The 26,732-nt window shown below is 47.4% G+C and overlaps 1 protein-coding gene across 1 annotated transcript in view; it reads right to left on the bottom strand.

The window, feature by feature from the left end:
- The window catches only part of LOC142578394 (uncharacterized), a 128,212-nt gene extending 102,012 nt beyond the window's left edge, over positions 1 to 26,200 (bottom strand). The window contains exons 1-2 of the mRNA XM_075687788.1: positions 26,066 to 26,200; positions 19,790 to 19,921 (exon numbers count right to left, since the gene is read on the bottom strand). Of these exons, the coding sequence (XP_075543903.1) occupies positions 19,790 to 19,921; positions 26,066 to 26,200 (267 nt within the window). The remainder of the gene's footprint in view (positions 1 to 19,789; positions 19,922 to 26,065) is intronic.
- Between the last annotated feature and the right edge of the window lie 532 nt (positions 26,201 to 26,732).

The following is a 26,732-nucleotide window of genomic DNA, read 5'->3' as shown; positions in this document are numbered from 1 at the left end:
GTGTCACAGCCTAGCTAGCGGAGCAATCGTACTTTGCTCTAAACGTTCGGCGTTTAGGATGCTCTCTAACCTTCGTTTATATCAAGAAAGAGTTTCCACGTTTTGCATCCTATATATATAAGCATGCGTACTTGGTCAAGAAGTAGCGATCATAATTGCCGTTTTTGATAGCGACCATAATGGGCGCGCTACTGGCCGCTCGAGGTACTGTGTGTTTATTCGCCAGCTTCTTTCAGACTCAGCAAAACACTTTTATGTAGCATGTATTGAGCAACAAAAAACTGTGTCGGGAGTTTTTTATGTTGCTGTACATTTTTACCATAGACACATTTCATCTAACTACAATAGTTCAGAACTTGAATAATCAACTAAGTCAAATTAGCGAATAAGGCGGTATTAAAAATAAATTGAGTACCTCCGAGCGACGGCAAACATTGCCTTGGTTCTGTCCAGCTACTTGGAATTTCCAAATTTTTACAGTTTGGCTAAAGTTAGCTGGGATACCCTGTAAACGTATGTATATAGCGCGCATCGCCAACGCCAAGCGCGTGAAATGCGTCCGTCAGAACCCCGAGTACCGTGAGTAGGAACCCGCAAGGCCACAACCTGTCATGTAACCCGCCACAACGTTTCCCCGGGTTGAAGGCCAGGTTCGAGCGGAAGTTCGTCGCAAACCCGTTCGGTGCCACGTGTGCGCTGCGACATCAACTGTGAAACCACAAACTAACGTGCATGTGTCTTTATGTAATCAATATAGAAATAACCATATCAATCAATACAGTTGTCAATATAGTCATCCCAATAGAGCTTCGTTGGTTATCCTTCTTCACAAAGTGGAAGGGCACTAAATTTTTTGTACAGGTTGTCTAAGGTAAGCGGCGACACCCTATAAACATCTATTTACTTCTTGCCTGCCGCATGCGTTGGAATCCTGCGGGGGATCACGGCCCTGTTACGCAAAGTTTGCTTATTAGCTTCACGCAAGCCGTGAAACGGGCTCGCGTTTATTGTTTAGGAAAATGGCCTCTCACTTGGGTCACAGGCCTGCCATAATCAAGTCTTGTAGCAAGCTGCATTAGCGGGATTGCTATCTGCCCAGTGCCCGCGGCCTTTAGCCTATAATTTTTATAATGGAAGTGAGCAAGATAAAGGAATGCAAGTTACTAATTCTTCTTTTACGTTTGCTGCACCTCCATGGATCAACAACGAATCAAGAGAAACCATTCCAGAAGAAGCTATTTTTTCCATTGAACTTTGGAACTAAAGAGCAAACGGTAGTTAAATTATGTGATAAGGCCGCCTGGTGTAGGTACGAGCCCAACCTACATTTTGCGAATTACGTATGCTCACACCTGCACGAAGTTTCGTTTAAGTTCAATTTCATTTCCATTTTTCTAATACTTTCTGCTATTCAGGTCAATTTTTTTTTAATTTTCAATAAGAACAACTCGTGGAAGCCGAATCATGCAGTTGTCTTGATGGCGTGAAAGGGTAGTGCATGTGAAGGTCAGGTAGACCCCACACGCTACTGATTCCTTTATCGTATCACCAAAATTTTCATAATCTCTTGCAAGCTCAACGTGCTTATTAGTTACCAGAAATTCGGACCTCGTGCCCCTAGAGTCCTCCTGACGGCTCTCGATATATCGTGCATTTTACTGCCGATGGACACTCTTCTGGGGTATTCTCAGAGGCGAGACAAATGCGACCGAAATGTCAATCGCTATAGAAATGCGGCAGCATTACGTCGGACCTCTTTATATTATGGCAAATCTGGCAGCGGAGCCAGCACTCGAAGAAGCGGAAGAGAAAAGTGACTCGTGAGGGCGAGTGGTGGTGTGAGGCACGGCTGAGCGCTCTTGGGCCGACCCGACCTGGACTCTATGCCTCCTGGCATAGAGTGAGGGACCGTGCCGTTCCCACGATATATCATCATCATCATCATCATCATCACCACCACCATCATCATCATCATCCTGGTTACGCTCGCTGCAGGGAAAGGCCTCTCCCGTACTTCTCCAACTACCCCGGTCGTGTACTAATTGTGGTCATGTTGTCCCTGCAAACTTCTTAATCTCATCCGCCCACCTAACTTGATGCCAGCCCCTGCTACGCTTCCCTTCCCTTGGAATCCAGTTCGTAGCTCTTAATGTCCATAGGTTATCGTCCCTCCTCATTACATCTCCTGCCCATGTCCATTTCTTTTTCTTGATTTCAACTAAGATGTCCTTAACTCGCGTTTGTTCCCTCACCCAATGTGCTCTTTTCTTATCACTAAATGTCAGAACCATCATTCCTCTTTCCATAGCCCGTTGCATCGTCCTCAACTTAAGTAGAACCCTTTTCGGAAGCGTCCAGTTGTCTGCCCCGTACGTGAGTATACTGGTAAGACACAGCTGTTACACACTTTTCTCTTGAGGGATAATGGCAAGCTGCTGTTCGATACATATATATATATATATATATATATATATATATATATATATATATATATATATATATATATATATATACATATACAACGAGGGCAATAGAAATCGCACGGCACGATTTCTTATATCCCAATCAATTAAGCGGTAGTCAATTAAGGCAAGGAAAGTAGAGTGGTAATTAGCTGTGGTTGAAATTGAAATTTAAGGTATAATGAAAAATTGGGGGGAGATGAAGGTGCATTTATTAAACCAGCGCTGGTGGCAGGTAGGCGCTAAAGCCACGATGTTCAGTTTACACGAAATATATACAGACATCACCGGCTTTCATTACTTCAGATGCACTTTTACAGCGGAGCTGCTATGCGCTACATTCTGTCGGTTTATGTGCATACGCAAAAAATGGGGCGGCCACCCCAGAGCTAAAGGAGCTAAAGCACAAAGCCAAAGCATCTCGCCGGGGATGCCCTAGCTGTGTTTAATCGCGAGAAGTGCCAAAACGCATTGCACTATAAAAATTTGTAATGAAAAAGTCAAACTGGAATAGAGAAGGTTAATATGGATTCCAGTTTGGCGTCACGGGATCTATAGGCAAACTATGTAATCTTATCTCAGTTCTCTTCCGCCCGTGCATTGGGTAGGCCACGCGCGGTGATGACTACAGAGAAGCACCGCGCCTAGGAAGAACGCCGCCTTGAACAAAAGTGGGAATGCGCGCAGAGACGACGGCGCCACCCGATACGGTGGAAATTCCTGCCGCAAACGCGCAGCGTACGCACTCTTGGTCGGATCACCCCTACCGAGTCCGCTGTCATAGTATTTGTGGGTGATTTCCACATGGACGTGTCTTTGGGAGACGGAAAGTGGTTCGTGGCGAAAAGTTCGGCATGCATTGTTACACGGCTTCCAGATGCGCACGACGCGTCATCAGTCGAGTATAGACCTCACGTGTGCCAGGAAATTTTCCAGTGTCGCCACACAGCCCCTGACCGTAATTCAAAGCTTTCATAAAGCGATAGACACCTTTGTCACCAAATAATAAATAAAAAGCAAACAAAAGAAGGACAAAAATAAAAAAACTTTCAGTATGCAATTTATTAAAACAACAAAATGTTCGTGAAAAAAAACGAAATTATTTGTGCAATATTTATTTTATTTTCAATCTACACATTTATTATCAACATAGTTATCACCATATTTAGAGTTCCGCTGGGCATCCACCTTCACAGAGTGGATTGATTGTGATGTTTTCTATGTTGACACTCCTCATGCTAATGCTCTATAAGGGGCTTGCGCGATATTGGCTTCCGATACCCACGTTGCTCATGTTGCAAAGGACGCGAATCTGCTACCTTGACCCATGCGGCCTGTCGCTATGTTGCTACAATAGTAGATGAACTGTGAGAATGAATGACGATGACGAGAAGCACGAGTGACCAGCGCAAGAAACGCCGCAAGCAGCACATAAGTCACCCAACCCGCTTAAAAAATGCCTCAAATATAATCATCCGACGTATCGACATCTTAAAAGCTATCTACTCCGCTGGGACAACAGTTACGGCGCTCTCCTTGTGATCAAGAGCTTGCGAGATAAAACCCCAATCACTGAAGCAGTTGTAGAAGAGATATGCACTGCCCAAAGAAGACCTGTAGGCGCACGTTACCGCGATTAACATCAGGGAAGACTGGCGGGAAGAATAGGAATGGCCGGGGCAATGACTAGACGTTGTCAAGGCCGCCATCCTTTATGTCGGGAGGCGGAGTGAAGGCAACAAACAGAGTCAAACGTTCCAAATATGCGCGCACTGAGTGGTTTTCAACGTTTATACTAGGTCGCCTGCAAGTATATAGAAGATCTCATGCGCCATACTGGGCTAAACAGCAGTGAGGTCATGCTACAAGGACGTTTGTATAAATATTAGCTATTGTGCATTACAGACGCTCTACCTTAAGAGTCTTGCTCCTGAGAGAGTACGGCGAATAGCTTCAGGCAAAGCTATCACTTATTCTGCTCTGAAACACACTACACACATCCTACATGTTTTACTAAATAGCTGTTCTATCATATCACTAAATTGATATAGGCTCTTCTTCTGCACATGCACAATTTGGTTCACTCTTGACACGATAACCTTTACACACTGCATTTTGTGCGCGTCACAGAAGTCAAATTAGCCGAAGTGATGATTTTGACTGGTGGTTAAGGCAATATCTGCAGAAAACTGCGTGGGTTGCTTCTGATTGAGTGGACGTTGTCGTCCGTCGAGCTGAGGAACAATGGCGGGTCACAGGAGAGCGATGGTATTCAGACGAAACGGAAACATTTAATATAGCAGAAGTAAGTGTTCACAGTGACCTTAAGAAACACATTATTGATGTATAATTACAATGTTCAGCTTTTATACACAAAGAAGTCAGGCATCATATTTGTCGCTTACGTGGTAGTGAGCACATGCCATCGTTTCCAACTAAATGCAATACTACGCTTTCGCAAAAAAATTATACAATCTCTGGTGCCTCATCAATATGACCCGAAGATAAATACTTCAAAATTGTGAAAATTTGGTTAGGGAACTGAAAGAAGAACATTTAATATCTTAGATACCTCACCGCCATCATAGGCAGCGATTTGTACGTCCATTTCCCTGGCGTTCTTCCTCAGAACGCCATATAAATGAAAGCAAAATGATGGAAGGCGAAAAAAACGACGAAAAAGGAAGCACACTTTTTTGAGAATACTTCACTGAGTAAACAGTTTTTGAATATGTTTGCGGCCCTAAACAGCTTTCCGAACATGGCGTTTGCGTCCCGCGAGAGCAACAAGCTTTAGAAGAGAGTGCGCTGTGCGCTTGCTGCGCTTCTGCAAACGAAAAAGGAAGCTTCAAGAAAAAAGATATCTGAAACACATAAAATGGTATATCTTCGCTGCGTGAAATTTGATCAATAGTAACAAATCTGAGCAGTAATCCACAGTGTATCTAATAAATTGTCTCATGCTTAGCTCTAAATTATATCTCGGCCGTCATTAGCCAAATCAATTCAGAACGCCTGTGTGTTGGTGACTGTCGGTCTAATCCATGCCAGCCGAGTAAAAACACGCTATGCAATCCCAATTAGCCAGGTCATGCAGGACGTGTTCCGACACCCAATTCTTCAATCAGGTGCGCCATCAGTGCATCCGGTATGTGATGCTCCTAAATGAGCCTCTAGCCAACTTGAGTCACTTTTTGTTCCACTTCGTGTGCGGCAAGCGAGGAAACAATTCTCGGCGCTAACACGCACCGGCGCGCCACGCTTGTTGTCTCGGAAGCCAGACGCGGACTTCTCGGCAGTGCCACTTGATGGCGCAGCTTGTATCGAAAGAAGTAACTCTCCCGCTAGGGACGCCGAAGGGAACGTACATTGGAAGTGCCTTTTAGCGCCGCATGAGCCGTGCGCGAGAGGGGTAGGTTTTTTTGATTTTTCACTCGGTTGTTAGAAGTGTTAGGTTAAACGAGAAATCTTTATAAAATATCCTTCATGCTTCTGAGTTATTTTAGTCTTATTAGTTACTCTTAAGTAGGTAACGAATAATTATATTTTTTAACTACAAGTAGGGTTACTTTTGTGCACCTTGTTAGTACAATATAATCAACGCTACTATGAGGAACCCAGGCGTGCCTTGTTCTGAGTGCGAGCTTTCCTACGCGTTGGAATACATGCGGTTTGAATCGGTACGCGATGGAAGCAGGGCCATTTTACCTGTAGGTTGTGTGTGCTCGGATCGCGACTAGAACGTCAAGAGCAGGAGAAGGATAAGCTAGCTGAACATGTTGGGAATATAAATTAGAATCTGAAGAGCCAGCAGAAGGAACGTACGGAGGTAGAAGTTGAGTTCGCCAACGTAGAATTGAAGCTTAGAGCCCTATTCTGAAAAACAGTGGTGAACGCTTCGAAGCGAGCACGCGAGCGCCGCTTGTTCCTAAAAGCAGTTAAGCAAGCCGAAAACCCTATGCCGGAAAGCAGTGCCGGTGACGTCAGTGATGGTGACGAAGAGGCTATCTCTGACGTCCCGGAGCACATTACAACGGCGAATATGTCGGGGATTCAAACATGCCGTAAACGGAGCCGGTTATAATAGAGAGGGTAGTTGTAGGCAAGCTAGCACTCATGAGAGCGCTACCGAGGAAACCGATTAGGGAACTGATAGCGAAAGCCAATGATCACGTGTGAATCTTATTGGAAGGAAGGCACCTAGTGGGAAATATAGGCGGAGTGATTAAGCACTGCAAGCACAGCGAACAGGGACCGTGAACCAAATAGCCAAAGGGTTTACCGACCAGCGGGACCTTTTAAATTAATTTTAAATATAGGTACGCACCGTGCCAGAGTTTGAAAGGAAGGGGGTATGAAATTTAAAGGACAGTGCTTGAAGTAAACAGGTAAGCTTGAACGTTAGCTAAAATAATAAATTTTGCGGTCAATAACACCAACCAAGAAGTGCATTGACAAGGTCACGAAAGAGCTTCTATGCGTGGTGGGATACATTTAATGATATTGCAGCAACACTGGTTGGGCGTCGATTAGTGGCATGGGCACTACCCTTTTAAGGCTGACCCCAAGCAATGAGGAATGAATATTAAATATTTAGTGCAGCGATACACCAGTAAGGAGCAGAATTAGATCACAAGGAGTAAAAGAAAGACGCACCAAGCAATGAGTATAGATATGGTCACATTTTTTTCATAACCACGCATGATGGCCACAAGTAGGAAAAGTGACTGCAAATCCACATCCAGCTGAATAATAAAGCTGTTAGTGTGTACGCCTTGACTGAAATACATCTACGATATTTGTAGCAGCCGCCTGTCACTCACAATTTAATGATTGGGAGGGGTGCAGCAGAATGTATGGTTCGAGAAAAGGAGCAGGGGTAGGCTTGCAAATTTAGTGAGTTATGAAATGTAAAGGGTAAAAGAGACATGCAATGAATATTTATGAATTACTGGTACATGGGAAGGCATAAATACGTGGATTTAGGTAGCTTACCAGAGGACTTGTAGCTATAGCAAAGATTAAAATGAAGAACTTAATAATTGCAATAAAGCAATATTTATGAGCACGAGAAACCGGGCTAGGTTTTATGAGTAGGAGATATGAATGAGCTCATGGCGGATTTCGACGGATATACTGATTAGAACGGTTGTCTAGTTCCGGATCTGTGTGATGAGCCGAGCCTTATATTATTTAACAGGGCGAATAAGTGTCATCGACACGTAACGTAGCACTGCGGAAACAGGTAGGCATGAATCGACTATGCTTTATTCTCAGGAATGGCCTACACACAACTAGGCCTACCGAGAATAGACGAAAATGAAAAAAATAGCTGGAGTAGCTATCATAGGCTTTCTGCCTTTAAGTTTGGGAGAGATACTACCGCGAAGCAACGAACCAATAACACCAGAATTTGTAAAAAAAGGAATGAACATCATATCCTAAAGATCGCGAAAAAACATAGGGAACGAAATGGAGGCTTTTCCTACAACAGTCTGGGGATATAACGAAGTGGTAGACATTAGGCAGCAGCAGATAAGGCAGACACGGCAAAACAGTTGGAACGAGAAAACCATGAAAGTTGTGAACAATCAAACAAAGCGAGCTATGTAAAAACGTAATCAGGCACCTAGGGGTCATCGAGAAGTTAAAAAGTTTGGCTTAGAAGAAGAAAACGAAAAAATAAGACAATAAAAAGCCTGGTGAGTGAGGTCAATATGAGAAAATAAACTTACCAAGTGAACGCTACCTGCACAACATGCCAAAATGAGACAAGGGGGGGCCCCAAATGTTTCTGGAATCATGTAAGAGCACTCGTAGCTCCAACTGAAAATTCGCAAACGGCTTTAAAGGATGAAGAAGGTAACATTTTCTAAGGAGACGATGCACTGTGGTACATCACAGAGATTATTAGGGATAACTTCGCCGCGAAATAAAGTGTGGTTCAGATGAAAGCAGATCCAGCAAGAACAAATGAACTTGAAAACCTAAAGATAAGCACATAAAGATGTTAGAAGAAAAAATGCATAATAAAATGGTCCCTTATACCACACGACCAGGGTTCGATGAAATCCCAATACAGTTAATGAAAAACGTCGGGCCGAAGAGTAATGACGGAGCAAGTGATTAGGGCCAAAAAAATTGCAGTTGTATGGTGCGAAAGCAAGACTAACCTCACATAGATAGGTACCAAGGATAAGATGAGCTCATACAGGCCATTTGCAGCAACGTCGGTGATATATAGAATTGAAATGAAAGCAATAAAATTAGAACTGTCTAAGTGGGTGGAGAAAAATGTTCTGGGCGAATTACAGGATTGGTTCATACAAAGCAGTCGCTTTGAAGATATGTTTCTACTAACTCAGTGGAATATAAATTTCAGTAGCACTGCATAGAGTTTTTGTGATTGCATTTTTAAATTAAAGGAGCCTGCACCAAAGTAGATAGAGAAATGTTATAGGATATTTTAATACAAAAGTATGGATGACGACTTCTTGCAGTTGCTGATGGAGACATACATAGACAGCCAAACATAAGTTGTGTGGAAAAGTCGAAAATGTAATGAAGTGGCAGAAACTCACCGAGCACTGAAGCAAGGATTGCCTCTGTCACCATTCTTGCTCATTCTTTATGTTAAGGGCATAGAAACACGATTGTAAAACAGCAAATTTTGATGATGATGATGAAAAACTTTATTTATCCCTCTTTAAAGGGAAGGGGGCAATGGAATAGAGGGTGGGAGGAGGAACTACTTGAAGTAGGCCTCCTTTATCCTCTCAGCCCACTCCAGGATGGCCTCCTGAAGATCGGGCCTGGAGCTGCGCAAGGCAGCCTCCCACTGCTCCTCACTAGATATTAATTGCTTGAGGAAAGGGCTAAGGGGCTGCTTAGGGCACCCCCACATGATGTGGTTTAAGTCTGCTCTGGGAGAGATACAGAATTTACAAGAGGGAGAAAGGTAAATGGCTTGATGAATGCGGTGGAGGAGGTAAGGGGACGGAAAGGTGCGAGTCTGCAGCTGTCGCCACAGAACTTCACACCTACGCAGGGATTTGCCCATGAGTGGCGGAAAGGCTAAGCGGTCTAATCGGTAGTGTGTCCAGATGTCGTGGTAAGTAATAAGTCGATCCCGCGCTGTAAACGGCGCCTCCTCCGTGGCGAGGTTCGACACATCTGATGCCTGAGCCCGGACTGTAAATCCTCGGGCACTGGCATGAGCCGCCTCGTTTCCGGCAAGGCCCGCATGCGCGGGAGTCCAGATTAATGCCACAGTTTGATGGAAAGGATGGGCCAAGAGGAGAGAAAGGGCTAGCTTAGAGACCCTACCCGCTCCGAAGTTATGTATGGCTGCTTTGGAGTCGCTAACGATAACTGATGAATTTGGATTTGTGAGGGCCAGGGCTATGGCCGCTTCCTCCGCCTCCTCCGAGGAAGAGCCAGGAATGGAGGCGGCCGCAGCGACCAGGCCGTGAGAGTTAATGACTGTTATTGCGTAATGATTTCTGTTCCGATATTCGGCAGCATCAACATAGAGCACGTCTTTAGCGGTGGAGAATTGTTTCTGGAGAGCCTTTGCTCGCTGCCTCCTGCGCTGTTTGTGATGCACAGGATGCATGTTTTTAGGAAGTGGGGGGATGCAGAGGTTCTCGTGTATGTGATGTGGAATGGTGTATTTAGTCTTGATGATGGGTGCCGGAGTGATAGAAAGAGTTTGTAGAATGTGCCGACCTGTTGCAGTGTTAGAAAGTCTGCTATATTGGGATGTGAGGTGGGCTTCTGTGAGTTCTGTAAGTGTGTTGAAAGTTCCAGTAAGCATTAGCCTTTCAGTGGAGGTACGTATGGGGACCCCCAGAGCGAATTTATATATTTTGAGTAAAGGAGTGTCGATCTTATCTGATTCTGATTTAAGGAAATGTAGATATGGTGTTGCGAATGTAATCTTACTGATAACGAAGGCTTGAATCAAGCGGAGAAGTTCGGCCTCCTTTAGTCCGCCATGTTTATTGGAGACTCACCCTAGAAGACGCCGGGTGTGATCGACTGTGGTGTGGAGTGTGTGTAGAGTATATGTGTTGAGCCGGTTGCTTTGAATGTGTAAACCGAGCACCCGGAGCCTGTCCACTCTAGTAACGGGGATGTGGTTTAGGATTACCTCTATACTAGACATGTGTTTTCCGGCCCCCCGGTGGGATGGCAGAAGAAGTAGCTCGGATTTTTGAAGGGAGCATGTGAGATTCATAGCCCCGGCATGAGCCACGAGGGCGTCTGCTGCGGCCTGTAGAGTGTCTTGAATCTCTCCATCGGAGCCGCCAGTCGTCCAAAGAGTGATGTCATCGGCGTACAGTGAAAACTTGTGATCGGGAATAGACCGCAATACTTGCGCCATCGGCATCATAGAAAGATTAAAAAGAAAAGGGGACAGCACTGAGCCTTGGGGCGTGCCGTAGCTACCTAAAGCGTATGAAATGGATTGCTCTGTGCCTATGTGTATCGCTGCGGTACGGTTGGATAAGAAGGTACATATGTAGTCATATGTCTTTCCGCCAACCCCAATGAGATTAAGCTCTCGGAGGATGGCGGAATGTGAAACGTTATTGAAGGCTCCGTGGAGGTCCAGACTGAGAATTGCTTGCGTATCTAGACTGCTATTGGGCGTAATGATGTCATGCTTAATTCGAAGCATGATATCTTGGCATGAGTGAGATTTTCGAAAGCCTACCATTTCTGATGGATAAAGATTGTTGCCCTCCATGTATTTACTGAGTCGGTTGAGGATGACGTGTTCAAGTGTTTTACCTAGACGAGAGGTTAGTGATATAGGCCTGAGATTAGAAGTGTTGAGTGGTTTGTTTGGCTTTGGGATAAAAATTACCCTGGCATCTTTCCACGAACTAGGGAAGGTGCCAGTGTCAAAGCAGTGATTGAAGTACGCCGTGATGGCTGTGACAGCGTTGTCGTCTAGATTGCGGAGTATTTTATTGTTAATAAGGTCGGGGCCTGGTGCTGACATTGTGCGCAGGGTGGCGAGGACATGGCGAACCTCTGCTTCCGTGATAGTGGCGCTAAGTAGGTCGTTGGGTTGGCCAGTATATTTCGGCATGTCATACTTCTGAGCGGGAGGCAGATGTTTATGGCGGAGGTCGCCGAAGAATCCGTTGAGGTTGTTTTTGTGTGCATGTAGCAGCTTGTTTATGCTACGGTTGTGGTGTGTGCGCGATGTGGTAGGGTCTAATATGTGTCGCAAGAGCTGCCATGTGCGCTTGTTATCGAGGTTGTCATGCATGCTTTCACATACCTGGCCCCACTGCTGGCAGGCCAGTTGTGTGGCGTACTCCTGGATCTGGAGGTCTAATTTGGCAATTCTGAGTCTTAGTTTTCGGTTGAACCGTTGCCTCTTCCACCGTTTGAGAAGGGTCTGTTTGGCTTCCCACATGTGTAGAAGTTTGGAATCAACCGTAGTGTGAGCGGTTTCGGGGGGCAGAGTGGTAGTGTGCGTCTGGGCGTCTGAGTGTAGTTGCTGAACCCATTCTGAAATGTCTTGAATGTTTGTGGGAGCGGATATCTGGCGGGCCTCTCGAAAATTGTCCCAATTGGTAAGGCTGAGGCGTTTTGGTGCAAAGGGTTTGTGTTTTAATTGTAGTGTGATGGTAATGATGTAATGATCGCTGCCGAGGTTAACTTGTGAGTTGTGCTATGTGACGTGTTGGATTCTGTGTGTAAGTGTAAGATCGGGGGAGGTGTCCTAAGCTACGCTATCGCCTAGCCTGGTTGGTGCATCGATGTCGTTATGTAATGTGAGTCTGTGGTCTTGTATGTGGATCCATAGGGCTCTGCCCTTAGGAGTAGAAACGGAGTGACCCCACAAATGGTTGGGTGCGTTGAAATCTCCAAGGATTAGGAGGGGGTGGTGAGTGGCAGCGGCAATAGCTTGAGCGAAAAGGGAGTCAAAGCGGTGATGTTTGTCTTGTGGACGACTATAGATATTGAGAATGTAAAGGCCAGGTGCATTATTTTTGCGAGGAATAATTTCTAGAAAATCGTGCTCTATATCGACGCTGTCGAATTGGGAGTGATTGGCAGTGAGGTGCTTTTGCATAAGAATTGCCGTATCGGGCCGGGAGACCTTATTGTTCTGATAGACATTATAACCTGGGATGCTGATTAGTCCGTGAGTTTCCTGAAGCGCAATGACAGCTGGGATATTAGAAGAGGAGGCTAGAAACTGCTGGAGGTGTGCTTTCTTTTTTCGAAACCCCCTACAGTTCCACTGCCACACTTCAAACTAGGAGCGGGTCGGGTTATTGGCCGTTGTTAAGCGGAGCTGGTGGGGAGGCGGGTCGAGCAGGTGCAACTATGTTAGGATGATTCGCGGTGACTCCAGCTATCCACCTTGTAGTTTGTTGGATGTGTGCTTGTACGAATTCAAAAAAATTGTCGAGCTTTTCATTCCTGGCTGTGTAATCTGTATTGATTTTTTCAATTGCAGTGAGTATATTCTGGAATTTAGTCTCCAAAGCGGTTAGCCTGTCGTTATAATTTAAGATTGTCTCGTCCAGGGTGTCCTCTGATCGCGGAGTGCTCGGAGTTTTACGTTTGCTGGAGGGAGGGTGAAGCGGTTCCCGTTCAGTGGAGGGGCTAGTGTCCATGGGGCCGGTGTGAGGAGGTTTCAGGTAGGGCTGATGGATGATGAGTCGAAAGGGTCGTGTTAGAGAGGGGCTTCAGAGGTTGAAGTAGAGGGGTGACGAGATTGGAGTTCTAATTTAAGTCTTTGAATTTCGGCTTTTAGAATTGTATTTTCTTCAAGGAGGGATTCATTATTAGCAGTCTGGTTTTAGGAGCAGCTGGAAGAGGCTACCTTAACCCAGCTTACCTGGGGTGGGTTGCGTGAGGAGTTGGCGAGAGTAGGGCTTGATGATAGAGCTGGCCAGGCGACGTCTTGGGTTGCATAGCCAGGCCCGCGGTCCTTGCTTTTGCTGCTACTTCTTCGCCGGCTAGAGTCGCGAGTACGGTCGAGACTGGGAGTTCGTTGGTGGGTGAAGTGTCTTGTTTATGCCTGGGACGGTTAGGGTGCGGTTTGAACCTTTGTTTGCACAGTCAGGAGCCGGTTTGATGGTTTCCGTTGCACACAACCGATATCGGGTCACATTCGTGGTCCATGGGTGCGTCTTTCATTCCACACTTGGGGCAGAGTGTGTCGGTCGCATTTGTGCAGACGTCCTGGCGATGACCAATCCCGCGGCATTGGGTGCAGGCTTCTACCTTCTGCCTGAAGGGGCGGCATCGAAGTGAACAGCCGTCGTAGTTGACGTAGAAAGGGATGATTTTGCCTTGGAATATGACCATGATGGTTTCAGTATTGCCCAGGCGTCGTGCACCCCCAATAATCAATGTTGGATTGCATCTGCAAAGCGTTGAGGCGATGTCGTCTTCTGAGTAATCTGGGGGCAAGTGAATACATCCTCTGCAGGTATCGATGGGATCGGCCACATGGATGGCGACTTCGTAAGGGTTACCATTGAATTGCAGACTCTGGATGTTGTGGTAGAGATCTGCACGTCCCATGTCTGGTGTGCTGATTAGAACGGTATTGTTGATGGTGGTGACACGAATTTGGTCAGAACTGGTGCGGTCAGTGATGGGGATCCCCGCAGCCTTGAGGATGACTTGTCTGAGGATGCATTCATGGATTCCAGCGCAGTTGAGGCCCCCACGAACTCTTAGGATGCTTTTATAATCGCTGCGCGGCAGCGGCGGGGGCTTCGGTTCAGCTCTTAATTGAGTCCTATGAGCCACTGTGGGGTATGCTGGTGGCGAAGGATGCTGACGCTGTTTCGAGAGGTTATTGTGGATCTCGCGCCAGGCGCGCGCGCCATCGCGCTCCGTTCCTACGCCAATGCTAGGCGGAGCTAGGCCCAGCAGCGAGACGGTCAGCGGAGAGCCCTAAAAAGGGCTGTGGCTCGCGTAAGGGACGTCGGAGTTGCTAAAAGAACTGTCAAGAAGTGCCGATAACACTCACATAGGTCCAGGCAGGAAATCAGGCTCTTGAAGCGATTGGGTAGGCACATTTCATTTGTCCCACATGCATATTGGCGAAATGGTGCAATAGAAGGTCCTGCGACTGATGTATGCGTAGGCCATAGGGCTACTAGCGGACAATGCAAGGGATTTACAAACACCTGCGAATATCTGTGGCAACGCAGCGACAAATTTTGGTCTTTCGCACAAAGAAATAGGTAACTGTGACCATTATTGAACAGTCAATTGAACAGCAAGTCATACCTATAGTCAAACAATATAAATGGCTCGGCGCCTACATAAGCGAAAAGAAACACTTCATCAAGCATCTACCAAAATAATACTAAAATAAAGGGGAAACAGAATGGATGAATTATGAAACATAATCGCTTTATGAACCCAATAAATCTGAGGTGGTGAGTGCAATTTGGAAAGGAGTAATGGTGCCAGGGCTAGGGTTCGCAAATGCCATTCTATGCGTAAAATTGGATATCTTGTCGGGGTTGACTGTTAACCAAACAGAGGTGCGCTGGTTCGCTTAAGAAACCAAGGGTAAAACCAGAAATGAGGCATTACAGGGTGACTGGTTGGCCTGTTTTGAATTGAGTGAAGCCAAGAGCAAAATTATTTTTTCAGGAACACCCAGAAATATGGTTAAAAATAAATGGTTTATTAAAGTGCACACGTATTTGTACACGAAAGCGCGGACTAAGAATGCAGGAAGAGGTCAAGAAAGTAGGCAACCAAGTGCAAGGTAAATAAAGATATATATAGGCAAGCGGGAGCCACCAGAAGGGAGGTGGAGGATGAAAAGTAAGGAAGGAAAGGTAGGGAGGTCAACCAGACGCACATCTTATTTGCTACCCCGCACAGGGGAACGAGTTTATTGGAAGAAATAAAAGAGAGCGAGGGCACCATGCACTATCAGTGTGAGTACATGCGGATGCCCATAACTTCAAGCCTATAATCGGTCACTGAGGCCGGTCGCTTTCATTAAGTTTAGCAGTGCCCGCGTCGCTTTGTAGGCCTCCGACGCACGGGGCCGTGGTCCGAGAATCTCAGTCTCTGAAAATGGTATGTTATCTAATGAGTTTACCAACTCCTGAAGAACATCGCTTTAGTTGTCATAGAAATCACAAACACACAACACCAACTCAATAGTCTCTTCACACTTGCACAACTCACAGATTGGTGTGTCGGACATTCCCATAAGGAATGAGTAGGCTTTCGTCATCAGAAAGAAAGTGAAAGAAAACAGAGACGGAGAATTAAAAGAATGGGAATAAAATACCACGGCAAATTACGAGAATGGAAATAAGGAAATTAGAAGGGAAAATCTATACGATAACAGAAAGCGTAGTGCCTTGGTATTTGAGGCTTGAGCTGGTTGCCTAAGGGCACAGGCATAAAGAAGCCAATATTCGCAACAAGATGAACCCCGTGTATATGCGGCAGCAAACATAAGGAGAACACTCAAAACAACCTTAAGGAATCCGGTGAGACTAAAACGGCGAGACCCGTAGGTAAAGTATACTTTCAAGAATCACTTGGATTTAAAGTGAAGAGGAGTATGAAACAGTCAACAGTCGAAACCAGCAAGAGATGTTTCGAGTATTGGTGCAAAAAAAAAAGCAGGGAAGCGATTGATATGACCGGATCTCTTACAGGCAAAGGTAACGACAGAAGCTAGATAGAGACGTTTACAGAAAAAATAAAGAGATTACGGAGATGTGCGCAAACATGCTAGAATGAAAAACCTTTATAGAATACCCGTATAAATGAAGCAGGATAGGTGACTATTTGTCACGGCGCCGTTTCTAACGGGATGCAAATATATCACCATCAAACCATAGATAAAGATCAAACTTGCGAGAGAGAAGCCCGCCTGCATCATCACGCGTTCATTAGTGTTCGCACACATCGACGGGCCAAGCATTTTAGAGAGAATGGGTGTTCAGTTATATGTACAGGAAAAACATTGATTCACAGTGGAGCAAATGAACTCGGAAGCTCACCAGCAAGTATGCGGCCTGTAGGGTGGGCAACGCAGCGACAAAGAAGGTCAAGCGGAAAGTAAGAGAGGCTGAAATAATCTCATGGGTGGCGGCAATGAAAAAGAACTACTTAAGAACTACTTAAGAGGAAAAAACGAAATCAGGAAAGAAACCATTTATGATAACTCAAAGGGAAGCTCATTACTTTTCGAAGCGAAATCGGGATGCCTTAGATCACGCACCTGTAAAGCGAGATATAAGAAGGAAGAAGAAGCATGTGCTTGCTGCGATAAAGCTAAGGAAACTATGAAGCATGTTTTATTAGAATGTGAAGATGTCTACCCAGCGGTCGATTTAGGCACCACTGGCCTACTTGAAGCCCTCGGGTTCAGCGGGACCACTCGTAAAGTAAACATGTCCGAAATAGGCATTAGTAAAAAGCGATTGGAGGATTGGTGAAATTAAAGTTGGGAAACTACAAAAGGCGGAGACGTACAAAAGCACAGTTCAGCAATAAGGGATAAGGAAATTTGGGTGTGGTAGTTCATAGTGTTTTTTTTTTCTTTCTTGATAATCTAACCTAGGTAGGACATTATACAGTATAATAGCAAGAGCTTGGTGGCGCAACCCACCGCCCCGTTCCAGAGGGGATGCTCATAGCGTCCATCCGTCCAGAGAATAAAGAGTACACAGTTTTAAAGCGAAAACTTTACTGGCCACGAACTGGCGATTTCGCCGTGACCGTGCTCCGAGGAGGCACATGATGTCACACCGCGTTCCTTGTCACACCGCATTCCTCGTCGTTGCTTTCGCCTCCACTCGCTTCGCCAGCTGCGTTGCAGGCCTGATAACATGTCGGAGGATTGAAAATGAAACCTTGCGTGCGCCGGAACCACAGTTGAGGCGGCAGTATGGACGGCGACAATTCTGATAAGCAGGAGGAGGCCTGGAATCGACATCGGAACGAGATGAAGAGGAAACAAATCGCCCAGGAAACAGACGAAGAGCGCCCGAAAGACTGGCTAAACGCCGCAACACAGCTAGACAAACCGACAAACCTGGACTTGCAATCAAGCTTAACCGATGCTAACGATGCTATGCCTTTGCTTCGCTACGTATATCGTGGCATAGCAGAGCTATGCCATTGCCAATTTTTAGTACTGTGCCATGACGATACTTACGCAGCACGCAAGTGCTCTGCGGAACGTAGGAGCACGTGTCGCGTTAGGACTTTCAGTACTGCGAAATGCCTGCGTACATAAGCGGGCAAGCGTTAGACGCCGGGCGCGTCGGAGCGCATTGACTGCGTCCTCCTGTACGTCGAACCGTTGGTCGAACTAGATAGATCGTGTTTGTATCGCTAACGTGATGTAACGTGTGGACATCTTCCCACTTCGTCGAACTGTATTTAGGCATTTAAGAGACTCTACTTTTAATACGGGTGAAATACGCGAATCATATCGAGAAAAATAAAAACTGAGTACGTGCTTTCTCAGGCTGGCATGGTAATTTGCGACAACTGCGCCAAAAGCAGGTCGCGCCTTTCATGCAAACAGCAAACAGTGAACACTTTCTCAAGAACAAAGTTCCTATTTTGGCAATGCATTGCCACAGTGCAGGATCCGGGAATGGCTTCTGCGCGTTCACTTCACGCAGCAAAGCCAAATCGTAGGCTGTTGAAAAGTGCAGCCGTCCGCTGGTCGCCTTTGACGCTGCCATTTTGCGACACTTTTTTTCTCGCGTTCCCCGAAAAAATGAGAACCACGACAGCAGCCCGCAAGTTTCCCTACGTAAGCACGCAAGAATCGGGTACGTACATACGCAGCGGCTGCGACCGCATACGCACGCATCCGTGCCTTGCGTTCGTACAGGGAGAGCCTTGCGTGCTGCCGTCGTTTGTTCGGGATAACGCAAGAAGAACGGCGTCTACGTTCGACCGATGGTTCAACGCACTGGCGGATGCGGCCGACGCTATCCAACGCGCGCGGAGTCTAACGACGATCGCCCGCTGACGTACGCAGGCATTTTCCAGTACTAAAAGCCCTGACGTGACAAGCGCTGCTATGTTCCGCAAAGCGTTTGCGTACGTATCGTTATGACGCAGTACTAAAACGGTCTAATGCGCAATCTTCGTGGCGTCGACGCTACAAGCCGTCGAGTTTTCGTAAGAAATGTAATGTTCCTCTTTTAGTCCGCGTCCTCGTAGCGCTGTATTCTTTAAGTATGCAAAACCAACTCGCCCACATCTAGCTTCTGCTGTTTCTTAAGAAAGAGCGAAAGAGGAGTCCCTCTGCAGTGTACGCCTCAGACATAAACATTTTCGAAGGCGACAATACGTTCTCACAATGTTGATTCAATGCTGAATGCACTAGCGTCAACAGTCGTCGTGAGATGCGTTCTGCTCAATTCCTTTTAGGAAATATTCGGCAAATTTGAATGTTCGCTCACATCAGCTCAACATTACGGATCTGTGCCCGACTTTGTGCTAAATTCTTTGGCATCACTGATCAGTTCGGCTCCGCTTTTACGCGTCATTATGCATTAGCACCAAAGGCAACACGCGGGAGTGAAACTGAATGTGCGGGAATTCTTGTAGAATTTGCCTAACCTCCGTCTCCAACTGATAATTTCAACTACTTTTATTGCATTGACGAACACAGATCTTTCTTGTGCAAGAAAGAGCAGGTACCTAGATCGTAACGGGTAGGCGATGTCCCTGTTCAAAGCAGCAAGAATATGGATTGGGTGCTTTGCTGAAGCAGGGGTTGTATGAATACTGTCTCGCGAAATGAACTGGAATTGTGTGAAGCTCGCTGCATTCCCTCTGGACACAACACGGCCATAGTACAGCCCTGATGGTATTTTAGTGCGTGGGAGAAATTTCACATCTGAGTTTAGAAGTATACTCTGTTGAGGGTACGTGCCAGAACGGCTGCATTCTGGAGGAATTGTAACTAAGCTTTAGAGCTTTAGCTTTAGCCTGCGCCAGCGCTCATAGCGATACGCCGCTCTCGAAACACCTTCAGGATCATCGAAGTAACGCGACGAATACCACTCTATAAAGTATATAGAGTGCCATATACAAAAGTTGTATAGCTCACTCACCTAAATTCCGACGGCGCTTATGTGGGCCGCGCAAGTTAATATATGAAAGACCGCCTGAGAGCATACGCCAAGTCGTTCAAGGGTTAGGTAGAGACCCTTCAAATGTAAGTCGCAAGCTCATACTCAGCGGAAGAAAGACAATTTCTGCAACATAGTTGTGAATGTCCTAAGGAGTGAGCCATCAGTTTGGGCTAAATGGTGCCGATGACATACCTTGCACAGAGTCGTAGAGATGTGTTGCTTGAGGTGTATCTTGGCGATGACACTGGTTGTACCGGCTGTTGAGGCGCCGATGAAACACACCGAAATGGTTGCAGGGGAATGAAAGACGCGCTTTACTGCGAGCTAGACTTATAGCCGCCATCGGCAGTGAAAGGCAAGGGAATGACCTCTCCTCGAGAAGGTGGATGTGCGCTCATGTCTCGTAGCCTCTGGGTCGATGACTTGGCTACCATTACATTCTCCTTGTTTAGGAAAACAAAACAAAAAGAACGTGCAGTCAGAAACTAATCTTTGAATGGCGTATGCTATTCGCACAAATGTGTTTCTGTAGAAAGCACATGTGTTGTACAGTTAAGCCACTTGCGCAAAGTCCTCGTTGTGGGCGAGGCGACGAGGTGGTGATCGTTGTCGTGTCGACCTCCTCATTGCTCATATTGTGACATGGTCGTGACGTCAAACAACACAGTAGCAATACTGGGAAAGGCAAAACCAGCTTTTATTGGGCGAACCTGTGCCCACAAAACCGGCTACACTTAAAGCACAACGAAAGCGGCGAACACAGTCGGCGATCGTCGAAAATCTGATCAGGGGTTCAAGTGCGTCGGCTTTTATACAGCAGTCGTCGAATGTTCCAGACTAATCCTACGCACCCGCGTGCCTTCCACAATGTTCTACACCATTTGCGTGACGCGATGAAATCAGATAACATAAGGTTCGGCGACAACAGACAGCCGGGTAGAAGCATCGGTAACTTTCCAGAAACTTCGCATACATGCAGGCGCGTCCCACGCTGTGCGATTCATCGAAAACATCATCGCATCGATGACATCGAAAAGCAATCTTTGTATTGTCGTAGAAGACTTCTAATCTGTTGCTGCTTACTCATAGGAAGACTTGGATTCACGTCGAAGTCTGGTTCGGGGACTATGCTCATTGGGGTAGATGCGGCTGAATTCGAGAGGACAAAGACATTGCTGGTTTCCACAAATTCTTCGATATATGCGACTTGTCGTGCCCTTGTTGATGTGCTTGAACTCTTGGCTTAAGTTGGTTAGCACAACTTCCACTTGCCCTCCGTGGAGTCGAGCGATCCCTCTTGCGACGCAAATTTCACGGTCTAGCAGTAGGTGTTGGTCGCCCTCAATAACGCCGTCTACGTCAGCGGGTGTTTCGGTGCCGACGGAAATAATAATGCTGGAGCGCGGCGGGATGCTCACTTGATCTTCGAGCACACTCAAGGCGTGGTGACTACGACAGCTCTCCGGCGGTATCGCTTGATCTTGCGACAGCGTTATCGATTTTCACTTCAGGTCGAAGACTGCGCCATGTTCATTCAGGAAGTCCATACCGAGAATGGCGTCTCGTGAACACTGTTGGAGGATAACGAAGGTGGCAGGGTAACTCCGGTCATAAACGGTAATTCTTGCCATGCAGATCCCAGTCGGCATAATGAGGTATCCTCCAGCGGTCCGAAGTTGAGGGCCTTCCCATGCAGTCTTAACTTTCCTCAACTGGGCGGCGATGGGTCCACTCATGACGGAGTAATCGGCTCCTGTGTCTACTAAGGCGGTGACTGCGTGGCCGTCGAGAAGCACGTCGAGGTCGGTGGTTCTTTATCTTGCGTTACAGTTAGGTCATGGCGTCGGATCACGGCTGCGTCGTGTTGAACTGAAGTTGGAACGTCGCGTCGTCAAGTCGTCTTTCCTCGGTGTAGTCTTGGCTTCCTGATTTCGTTGGGACGGCGGTGTGTCGTTATTTCGTCGTGGTAGTTTCTTCGGTGTCTTCGTCGGCGGCGGAAGATCTTCGTCAGTTCGACGAACAGCAACTGCACCTCCATCGGTTAATGCTTTTAGTTTTCCGGATATGGGCTCGCTGACCGGCCCCAGGCTGGGCTAGTGTATGGTGGGCGCTGCGGCAACATGTAGCGGCCTGGTGACGCGAACGAGACGGTTCGTCGAGAGCTCCACTGAGTAGCGGCGAGGTAGTCGGCGACATCGCGGGGGCGTTCACCTTGCTGCGGGCGCGTAGCGTTCACGGCGAAACCTCGCAGTCCCATCTCCCGGTATGGACATCGTCGGTAGACGTGACCCGCTTCTCCGCAGTGGTAGCAGAGCGGGCAGTGGTCAGGAGCGCGCCAAATGTCCGTCTTCCTCGCGTAGGTGCGCTGGGCGACGGGTGGTCGTGCTGGCGGCGGCGGCGGCGGACGACGGAACTGCGGCGTGACAGGGCCCTGGCGTGGTCGCGGGGGGGGGGGGGGGGGGGAACTTGACGGCGTGCGACGGCGGTGCAGGTCATCGCTTGCGGCTCAGGCTGCGGCGATTCAGGGGCTACTGCAAGTTGTTGTTGGAGCTCCTCACGCACGGCGTCGGCAATTGAAGCCACTTGAGGCTGTCATAATGGGAACAGCATTTGTAGCTCCTCCTGCACGACAGCTCGGATAGTCTCGCGTAGGTCGTCGGTCACCAGTGACTGAACTCCGGTGTGGTTTGTCCAGTTCGTCTGGCGGTCGAATTGCCGGTTTCGCATCTCGAGTGTCTTCTCGATGCTGGTGGCCTCGCGAAGAAACTTGTCGACGGTCTTCGGTGGGCTTCGTACCATTCCGGCAAAAAGTTCCTCCTTCACACCACGCATCAGCAGGCGGACTTTTTTCTCTTCGGACATTTCTGGGTCGGGGTGGCGGAACAGACGGCTCATTTCCTCAGTGAAGGTCGCAATCGTCTCATTCGGGAGCTGCGCTCTGGTCTCCAGTAGAGCTTGGGCTCGCTCATTTCGCACGACGCTTGTAAATGTTTGCAGAAAGCCACTACGGAAAAGTTTCCAGGTCGTTAAGGTGGCTTCTCGGTTCTCGAACCACGTCCTGGCCGCGTCTTTCAATGCCAAGAAGACATATCGCAGTTTGTCGTCGCTGTTGCAGTTCTTAAACGTAGCGACTCTCTCGCACGTCTCAAGCCAGCTTTTCGGGTCCTCGAAAGTTTAACCGCGGAACGTCGAAGGCTCCCTCGGCTGCTGCAGGACGACGGGGAACGCTGGGGCTGCCATTGGGGTGGACTTGGTGGCGATCTTCCTAGTCGTCTCAGGCAAAAGTCCGTGCTCCGGGGGCAGTCCTTGCAGCCTGCGGCTACCTCGCTGGTTCTTGGCAACGTTGGTGTCTGCCGCGTGAGGGCTTGGGTCACGGCTTTGTGGGGGCGTCCGGTACATGAACGCAAAGCACCTCCACCAGATGTCACGTGGTCGTGACGTAAAAGAACACAGTAGCAATACTGTGAAAGACAAAACTAACTTTTATTGGGCGAACCTGTGTCCACAAAAACAGGCTACACTTATAGCACAACGATAGCGGCGAACATGGTCGGCGATCGTCGAAAATCTGATCAGCGGGTCAAGCGCGTCGGCTTTTATACAGCAGTCGTCGAATGTTCCAGACTAATCGTTCGGACCCGCGTGCCTTCCACAAAGTTCTACACCATTCGCGTCACGCGATGAAATCAGATAACATAAGCTTCGGCGACAACAGACAGCCCGGTAGAAGCATCGATAACTTTCCAGAAACTTCGGATACATGCAGCCGCGTCCCGTGCTGTGCGATTACATTTGTTAGACGGCGAAACGTGGTCGCCCGATAAAGATAAGTACACGTGTCAATATTCGTGCGGCACTACCTGAGCGCCCGGACGCCGGCGGCGAGGTGCTCAGGTGTGGCACAAGCGTACGAGACTGCGGTGTACCGATGCGAGAAGTGGCTGAATCGTCGGAGCTGGCGTCATCGACGAAATCCGGTAGTGTCCTCGCAAAGGGCTCTCTGGTGGCAACAGGTGCCGTCGGTTTTGTCGCAGCACCCTTGCATCCTCTGTGATGACATCGTATGACCTGGGAAACATCGCCTGCTGCAACACTTTAGCTTTTTGGGCCCACGAGCTCTTCTTCACCCGAACCACATAACTCATCTGTAGTATGACCAACAGCGGCTCGGCGCTTTTTATTTGACGGTGCTTGTACACCTTTTGTTCAGTACTGCAGCTGAAGTTGGGCAAGTTCATGCGAAGTGCACGGTCCTGGAGGAGCTCTGCAGGTGTTCGGCCGAATTCAGAGGTGTGGTCTTGTAAGCAAGAAGTCCCAACCAGAAATCTTAAGTTCCGGGTTTGCTTAGGATGCGCTTTACAATTTGTATTCCCTTTTCCGCTAGACCATTTGATTGAGGGAATCGTGGACCCGAGGTGGTATGCTTGAAATTGTATCGCTTTGGAAGTGTAGATAAGTCGTTACTTGCGAATTGCGGACAGTTGTCGGTGCATAGTTCCATTGGTATGCCGTAACGCGCGAAAATGGAGATGGTTGACTAAATGACGTTCCTCACTCACAAGCTTTGAACAGTTCTACTTTGGGGAAGTCAGACAACGCATCGTATAAACATAAGAATTATTTGCTGCCATTATAGAAGATGTCGGCGCCCACTCGGTACAGGGTTGTTTAGGCCTATCGCGCATTTTCAGTGGCTCTCCCGGTTGGCTATTTGCGTATTGCATACATATACTGCACTCCTTAACGAACGCCTAAATGTCGGAGTTTATTCCAAGCCATAAAACAGGTTGTGCCCTGAATTTTTTCTTGTTGATTCCCTTATGGCCGCGATCGATTCTTTCTAGCATCCCCTGTCCCAAGCTAATTGGCATTATAACCTTGCAGCCTTGGAGCAGGATGCCTTGAACTTCAGACAGTTCGCCCTTGGACGACATGAGCGACCCTTCAATTCGAGAGTTGTTGCTTAAACATTTTAAAGCGCTCCTTATATACGTATCGTTCATCGTTTCTCCTGCCAGTCTCTTCCACGTGTCGTGGCTAACAAGGGAGGAAACCATACTAAAAGCATGAATTTGCACGTCATCACTCGAGATGCTCGCATCATCGTTCACGAAGACCCTTGATAGCAAATCTGCGAGCAGAAGTTTCTTTTCTGCAACAAAGCACATTGTAATGTCATACCGCATCAGCTTCAGAAAGAACCGATGCAGTCTCGGCGGCATGTCACCAAGTGCTTTTTTGTAGATGGCAATTAGTGGGCGGTGGTCTGTTTCCACTGTAACTTTGCAGCCGTAGTTGATGTAGTGGAATGTTTCGCAGCACTATACGATAGCCATTGCCTCCTTCTCTATTAGAGAATACCGCTTTTCAGTGCCGGTGAGCACTTCAGAAGCGTAAGCCACAGGTTTCCATGCGTTGTTATGGCACTGCAACAAGGCGGCGGCGATCCCTTTCTTTGACGGATCACAATAGATTTTTATCAGCTTTTCCGAGTCAAATATTGTTAGGAGCGGTTGTTTGATCATGCTGCTGCATAGCAGCTTCCATTCGCTCGCGCGATTCTCGGTCCATTCGAAAGCGATGTCTTGCCTGGTAAAGCTCCTGAGAAGTGTCGTTCTTTGCGCCAGCGTCGGTAAAATTTCCCAAAGTGGTTGGAACCCCGAGCCTTCGCTGTACACCTGATTTGTCGTAAGGAGCGGTCATTTGCAGCATACTTTTAAGTATTGCAGGGCTAGGTTTTATACCTTATGCACCGATAACATCACCTATGAACTCTATTTCCGAATGACCAATTGTGCACTTCGCAGGAATAAGTGTAAGACCTGCCTGTTCGCCTGCTTGTAGCGCCAACCGTAGGCATTTGTCGTGTTCCTGTCTGGAGGTGCCTCAATCTAGCATGTCGTCTACGTACACTTTTACGCCGGGAAGCGGGTCGAAAATTTCGTTCGCTGTTGTCTGAAACACTTCAGATGCCTCCAAAATACGGAAAGGGAGCCTGAAGAAACGATATTGACTGAAAGGCGCTGCAAAAGTGCAAATCCTGGACGTTTCTTCGTACAATGGTATTCGATGGAACTCCGAGTTCGCATGAAGTCGGAAGAATACGGTTGCCCCTGCAAGCTGGGCTTCTATGTGTTCTCGCCTTGGCAATTCGTAGTGTTCTTACCTTATGTATTCTTTTATCTTTGTAGGATCCATGCACACTCGAATCTTTCCGTCTTTTTTGCGAACGATAACGAGAACACTCACCCAGTCAGTGGCGTCTGCGACTTCAGCGATTATCCCTACCCTCTGCATGCGTTCTAGTTCTACCCGAAGCGGTTCACGTAGAGCCAAAGGTACACGCGTGCTGTTAGACTTAATAACTTTATCCGAAATATTCTACGTTACGTTGTGAAATTCTCGTGGCAAAAGCCCCTGGTCTGCGCATGCTAGTAGGCCAAAGATTGCTTGATTCCCTTTGCGTACCCCGAAGAAGTTGCAAACGCTGTTTCCGTCTTTCAACTGCACTTCCGTCCTGAGGACACCAAAGTGTTTTATCACGCCGCCGCCATAAGACCTGAGGGTCACACTGCTTGGACTTAATGATGGCTTCGGGCACATTTTCCCGTAAAGCGCGAAGGGCAAAAGCGTAGCTTGGTATCCCGTGTCTACGTTTAACTTGACCATCACATTTTTGATGTGTACTTCGACCGTCCATTCACGTCGACTGCTGACCGATACGTCTAGTACGGTATAGCATAGAGTTTCGTACCCTAATTACTAGAGGGAGCTCTGCCGCTAGTGTCTACGGGAACTGCAATGAGAACGCTTGTACCAACATGAGAATTATGAGAAGTACATGGATTTGCCTAAACTTCGCCTTTTTGGCTTCAAACAGCTTTGTGACTTCGTAAACTCGTCATTTTCGACAATGCACTTGGTATAAATAATTAAATAAACATCATTAAAATTGTCCTACCTAAGATTCCAACACAGGAACTCTAGCACAGAAGCCTGATAATGAAACCATTAAGCCACGGACGCATTTATCGACAAGCGAAGAGAGAGACAGAGAATAAATTTTATTGCAGAAAGAACTCCATGTGGTTAATCTCCGGTGAAGCCTTCTTGTAGAGCCCCACTGGCCATAGCG

The sequence above is a fragment of the Dermacentor variabilis genome, chromosome 4 (assembly GCF_050947875.1).
Source record: "Dermacentor variabilis isolate Ectoservices chromosome 4, ASM5094787v1, whole genome shotgun sequence".
In the NCBI taxonomy this organism is placed as follows: Eukaryota; Metazoa; Arthropoda; class Arachnida; order Ixodida; family Ixodidae; genus Dermacentor; species Dermacentor variabilis.
Note: the sequence above shows the minus strand (reverse complement) of the source record. Positions and strands in the feature narration are given on the sequence as shown.